General features: G+C 28.4%; 2 protein-coding genes across 2 annotated transcripts in view; both read left to right on the top strand.

The window, feature by feature from the left end:
* LOC107619325 (CASP-like protein 3A1) overlaps positions 1–1,862 on the top strand; it is a 2,824-nt gene extending 962 nt beyond the window's left edge. The window contains exons 2-3 of the mRNA XM_016321580.2: positions 776–911; positions 1,460–1,862. Coding sequence (XP_016177066.1) covers positions 776–911; positions 1,460–1,681 — 358 coding nt within the window. The 3' untranslated portion in view covers positions 1,682–1,862. The remainder of the gene's footprint in view (positions 1–775; positions 912–1,459) is intronic.
* On the top strand, positions 3,965–5,370 carry LOC107614831 (early nodulin-like protein 1). Its single transcript, XM_016316964.2, has 2 exons — positions 3,965–4,273; positions 4,827–5,370. Exons 1-2 carry the CDS (start codon positions 4,072–4,074, stop codon positions 5,231–5,233), a joined length of 609 nt encoding a protein of 202 aa, XP_016172450.1. The 5' UTR covers positions 3,965–4,071; the 3' UTR covers positions 5,234–5,370.

Raw genomic sequence — 6,769 nt, 5'->3', positions numbered from 1 at the left:
ATTATTATTATTATTATTATTATTATTATTATTATTATCTTGCCAGCAATGTCCTTGGACATTTTTTTAATAACCGAGGGATGAGGACAAAATTGACCATAAAAAAGTGGGGGCCTGGGAGGGGGTTGGTTTGTCATGTCATCATAGTATTTGAATGAACAGTTTCATGCACCCGTGAATTCGAATTTCTCTTTTTTATATCTTCTTTTCCCTTTCTCTAACACTAATTATTATTATTTGTGTTTGTTTGTCCCTTTTGCCTCTATTACTACCCATTTTGTCTTTTCAATTCATCAAATTGTTGAGTTTTCCGCATACCCTTAATTTGTCTACTTAACCAGTTAGTTTTTAATTAACTCTTGTTTAAAGTGTGATCTTTATTGATTCCATGATGTTGGTACAAATGTTTTGACTTTAATTGGACAAATAATTATTAAATTTGGTCTCTCAAAGATTATAGTGTTTGATAAACATGGATTATACATATTTAGTTCCAAATTGTCACACTCTGATTTTTTAAGGGCTAATTTGATAGTTTGCTAATTATTCTGCATCTGAAAATTGAAAGTACAATATATAGTTTGAATAATTACATACTAGCTAGCACATTTGTTATTATTACACACATTTAATTTATAAAAAGGTGAATTACTTATTAATACACTAGAAATAAATAAACTCTGAAGTAACCAGTATTGAATGATCTAAACCTTTGTGGTTCATTAATTTAAATTAAAACTTTTTTTCTTCTCTGAATTTGTGTTGGGTGGGGCAGATATCTTGTTGGGGTTTCAGCTGCTGTTGCTGCTCACTCATTGCTACAACTACTGATTGGCACATCAAGATTTGTTAGGAATTCCTCTGTCATTCCCTCAAGAAACTATGCATGGCTTATTTTTGCTGGGGACCAGGTACCCTTTAAATTTTATGATTCCCTCTAAATTATATTGAGAATTTAATTTTGATGCACTTTGTAAAATAGTTTTATATATGTATCTAATTACATAATGTCACATCAATAAAAATAATATCTTTTACATTAACTGCGTGAATGATCACCCAAAAGAACAGATGTGATTGCACGCATCAGTGCATCAAAATTAAAGTCGTTATATTGAATACAATTTTAGTGACTCTAACATACTCACATTTGTTCCTAAGCTATCACTTGTGCTAAAACCCTAAAACTAACCTAATTTGGATCAACTTGATGAATCATACACTAATAAGATAATAGAATGACATACATTTAAACAAGAATTTAATTTTGATGTACTATTAGATACGTAATATGTTTTTAACAAAAATAACTACTTTTTACATTATTCTACGAGAACGGTCATCCAAAAAACGGATGTAATTGATACTGTCAATACATCAAAATTAATTTTTTTTAAACAATAAAAAATCGGATGTAACACTAAATTACTTTAATACATTTTGGTGGAAATTTGTTTAGGCATTTGCTTATGCATTGATGAGTGCTGGATCTGCTGCATCTGGGGTTACCAACCTGAACCGAACCGGAATCCGGCACACGGCACTGCCAAATTTCTGCAAGCCATTGCACAAGTTCTGTGATCATGTTGCCATCTCAATAGCCTTCACTTTCACCAGCTGTTTCTTGCTGGCTATTTCTGCTGTCCAAGATGTAATTTGGCTCTCCCAACACTCTTCATGAGTTTTACTTCAATATATAACTAATTATATATATATACTTATATAACAAAATCATATGAAAATATATATGGGCCTTATGTGAATGTATTATGTGGGAGTATTATGCGTGTTATTGTTATGATCAATCTTCTACCTGACTAAGAATACTAAGTACAAGTTAAGGTTTAATTGCATTTTACATATCTGTTGCAATTTGAGCACTTTAATCTTAGTTTTAAGTGATACCTTTACATGCATAATCACATGAAATTGAAAAGTGTTTCACGTTGGCTTCTCCACTTGCCATGCTCCATAAACATCTCTTTTCCATGCATTATACTCTTTCATACCCATGACACATCCTTTGTCTTTGCTTTGCAAAAATTACAATTAGGATAATATATAGATTTAAGGATCTTAACCCAAATAGCATTGAATAAATTTCTCCTTCCAACTCTCTAATTTGTTTAACACCCTCTCTTCAATCCATGTTAGAGCTTTATTCAGAGATCTTTCACAAACTTTCATCTCCAGTATCTCTTTTACTCTCTTCTCAATGATTTATTAATATTTATGGTTTGTCTAGAAGCCTCAATATAATCAGTTAGAATAGTGACAATTTGGAACAACTCTTCCTCTTTTGCCTCCGCAAAAGTGATAGAATCATTGTAAACAATAAATGAGTGATCATAGTTCATAGGGCCTGTTGGTGCAACTCTATTTTACGTTTTTTCATTGGCAAATAGGCCTTTAAAAAGTTCTTAAAGGTCTACAGGCTCGAACCCAACAAGCTCCAAGAAACAAATTCTATTTTGTTAAAAGAATTTGTTATTTGCCTTGCACCTAACTTCCGGTTTCATTGGATTAAGCGTTTTCATTTTGATTTTCGATAAAAATAAAAATAAGACATGAAAATATAATTTATAAAATATTTTAAAAATACTTTTAATAAAAATAATTTTAAAAAGATAGAATAAAGTTAAAAATGCTATTTTTATGTTTTCAATCTTAACTCTTGAAAACGTTTTCAAACTAAAACACGATATTTTTGGATTCGGATAAAGGTTTCAATCTCTTCTACTCATTTTTTTTGTCACGCTTTGTTCGTTCTCTTCTGTCTTTTTCTATGGATATCCATTATTTTTCACTAATTTATACATACATTTCTTTAAAAAGATGAATTTTTTTAATTTTATTTGACCATTTCAATTTTTTATTTTAGGAGATAATACTCAATTTGGTCCCTGAACTTACACGCGAGTCTTAATTTAGTCCTTGAGGTTTCAATTGCCTCTATTTAGTCCCCGAAATTTATAAACATGCCTCATATTAGTTCCTGAGACCATTTTTAGTATAAAAACGTTAATAGAGCGCTGCTGTAGACTATCACATGTCACGTTAAAACTTGTAAAATGATGCAGGGTTTTGACATTTAAATAGCTCAAAAACGGCATTGTATTACTTATTTTATTAGGTAAAATTTTAATAAATACCATTTACGATGTTGTTTTTAGGTTATTTGAGTGCTAAAACCAAAACGACATCATTTTACAAAGTTTAGTATGGATCCGGTTGTCACAACAATGTTCCGTTAACGTTTGTACGTTGAAAATTGTTTCAAGGACTAACATGAGTTATGTTCACAAAGTTTGGGGACTAAATAGAAGCAATTAAAACTTCATAGACTAAATGGAAACTCCAGGGACTAAATTGAGTATTATCTCTTATTTTAGGCTTAATTTTTGTATCTTTGAATATATAGATAAAGTAATTAAAAATATCGATAATAAAAATTAAAAGAATACATAAAAACTTAAAAATATTGATAATAATTTTTTTGTTCGATTGATATTTTTTGTTGTTATATAGTTTCATAAAAAATATAAAATCACATATATATAAAAGATACCAAATTTTTTAAAATAGTATAATAAGATAGTAATTTATTTCATATTAATACCGTATAAAAATTAATTGTTAATTTAATAAAAAATTAAATAACTAATGTCGTACCTTTAATAAAAATATAGTTTTGTAATTTTAAACAAAAATAAAATTATTAAAAAAAATAAAACTAAAACAAAACATATTTTCACACACCAATCAACTCTTAGTGTGAATTTGAATTGGAATTTTCAGTTTTGAATAACAAAAATTTCAGTTAATCCTTTGATCTTAATTGAATGATTGTTGTTGTTGCCACGTTTAGCCACATTCTCGGTCCTCACATACACGTTAAATTTGAAAACTACCTATAATAAGTAATAACCGCTACTATATACGTTTACACTGCAACCCTGTTTGTTATATATTACGAGTACCTTGCATTTTGCATTTTAGTTATCATCATCAGAAATTCAGAACCATTTGTGTTACTAGCATAGTCACCAAAAAACAATTTGTATTACTAACATGGCTTCACAACATTTTGGAGTAGTGTGTAGCTGCATGATTATGACGATGATAATTTTCTTGGGTGCTAGTTCAGCTGTTGAAGGTGCTAGAGATTTCAAAGTTGGTGATCACTTGGGATGGCATGAACCTGGCCCCAATAATATTTCATATTACATTCAATGGGCTCAAATGAACAGATTCCAAATTGGTGACTCTCTCGGTAAGCTTATTTTCTCTTCAATCACCTCTTCATCTTTGTATTATATATATGGTTCATACTCTGTTTTTTTTTTTTTCAATTTTTACTACTAAAATAGAATTGAGATTCATATAAAATGAATTTTAAATCTTATTAGCTATAAGGTCGAGAGTGGTGTAGATCTTTTTATTGTTGATGACAATACTAAAAATAATAACGGGATAGGTTTATTTTTTTTTAGTTATTTTTTTTGCATTGTTCTCTATTGGTTCTAATTTATTGTGTTAAACTCTCTTCTTTACAAAAATTAATAATAGAGAGATGTACTTTATTTAGTTTATAAGATTTTTAGTTTTTACTATTAAAAATGAGATTATGTGTTATTTTTTATATTTTTAATGTATATTCTAGGCCGAATAATTAATTTAATGGTTGATTTAATATACCTAAAAAATTGAATCCAAATTACATGTTTTTTTTCTCTCTCGAGTGTTTCCAGAATAATGTTATTTGCATTAATTATTACTACTAATTGATGATGTTGTTTTCTCCTTAAATTAATTTCATTGTGCAGTATTTGAGTACCAAAATGACTCAGTTCTAGTTGTTGAAAAATGGAAGTACTTCCATTGTGATCCAAATAATCCCATAACATCTTATGATGATGGAAACAGCACAGTGATTCTTGATAGGTCCGGTTTCTTCTACTTCATAAGTGGAACAGAGAATCACTGCCATAATGGGCAAAAACTTATTGTGGAAGTTATATCACCACAACACATGGCAATTTTTCGGCCAGCCGCGTCCCCTGCGCCAACCGAAGACGCTTCCTCATCATCAGAACTAGCTCCTTCACCCTATTATCATCATCATTATCATGGCTCCAATGCTTCTTCATCCACATCACGTTTCATGATGATTGGTTCAGCATTTATGGCTCTTCTTGTCACCTTTGTAGTTGTGCTAGTTTTAGCACCATGAATTATTGTTCTTGTTATTATGTGGTGACAGATTCTTATTAGTTTAGTTGTTAGTTAATTATCATTAGTTGTTTATTTTTATTTTTCATTTTTGTTGATTGCTTATTAGTTTGCTTTTGGAGTTTGTATTGTTTAGAATTTGAACCTTGACTATTGTACTTACTATTATCAGCTAATTTGATTTCATTATTATATTATTATTTTTTTGTTGATTAGTAACTAAAATCTTCTATTCTTCTTTGCTTTACTTTTTTTTTTTTTTCATTGGGTACCCTTATAAACTAGGGTATTGGTACCTTAGCTATATTTATCGTTGTGACTTAAATCATAAGAATTAGTATCATAAAGAACCATTTAAAAGAAAGACTTAGTTAAGAATATGTACTAAAATTATTACTAGTAATAAAATTTTTAAAACTTTATTACTATTACTATTAGAAAATTTTTCTTTATTTGTTTCTCTTTTTGGTTCTGAATTTTTTTTAAATAAATATTTTAAATATTTTTTATTTATCTATATAAATAATTTGGATATAGTTTATATTCTTGTGTAATGAGATAAGTAATAGAATACAAAAACATAAATTGTATCTAAATTAGCTCGGTAAATAAAATGTTTCAAATGTTTATTTAAAAAAAAATAATCCTTGAGTTCTGCGGTGAAACGTTTTTTCCTTTCTTTTTGGGACAAAAGTTCTCTGTATTTACTTTTTTTATAGTAGGATTCATTTCTAATTTTTTGGTAGGATGCGGTCCATTTTTTGGGCCCATCTACCTAAAAATGGGCCCTTGTAAATGTTGTCTTTCAATACCATGGTCCAAAAATGAAAAGGAACATTCCTTTCCAAAAAAAAAAAAAAGAGAAAAGGAACATTCATGTTATATTTTCAGGCATATTTCAGTGACTTACATATGGTCCTTCCCAACATTGTTTGTATTAGGCATAATGTATTCTTCATTATCAATTTTTTATGAAAAATAATGATCAATTTCTTCCACCAAAGGAATTAAAAAAAAAAAAGATGCCTAACATAAAGGAGAAAGAAAGTGAGAAATAGCCTTTTGCTTAGTGCACAACACACTAGGAGAAGTGACAAAGACATTTTATAATTATCATACTAATAAATACTCTAAAAACATTAGTTAACAGATATAACAAACAATAAAAAATTCTCTTAGAAAAAACGGATTTTTTTTAATGTTTTCAATACATTAATATTTAGTGTTATTTTTTAACATTAATATTTATGCATTTGCATAATGTTATAAAAAGAGGAATAAATAGTATTCTCACATAGTCACACATGTTTCAAAACCATGCAAATAATTGTTCTATGATCTGTTAATATCAATAAGTTCTTCCTTTATAGATGAATAATGATATATCATTAATCATATAGCACATGCATATATATTGTCTAATAATTACATGTTGCCAACAATGCTTATATTATATCCTATGCTCTTTCCAATCGGATTCTCTTATTTAAAATAAATACTTAAAATAATTAATTAAAAATAAAAGTAAATATGCTCA

Source organism: Arachis ipaensis, chromosome B09 (assembly GCF_000816755.2).
Source record: "Arachis ipaensis cultivar K30076 chromosome B09, Araip1.1, whole genome shotgun sequence".
Lineage (NCBI taxonomy): Eukaryota > Viridiplantae > Streptophyta > Magnoliopsida > Fabales > Fabaceae > Arachis > Arachis ipaensis.
This window is presented reverse-complemented; position numbering and strand designations above follow the sequence as displayed.

Bases quoted from the DNA above. Each gene is read 5' to 3' on its own strand.
- LOC107614831 (XM_016316964.2), top strand. From the start codon at position 4,072: ATGGCTTCACAACATTTTGGAGTAGTGTGTAGCTGCATGATTATGACG. The intron at 4,274-4,826 runs GTAAGCTTATTT...TTCATTGTGCAG, and splicing joins CCAAATTGGTGACTCTCTCG to TATTTGAGTACCAAAATGAC.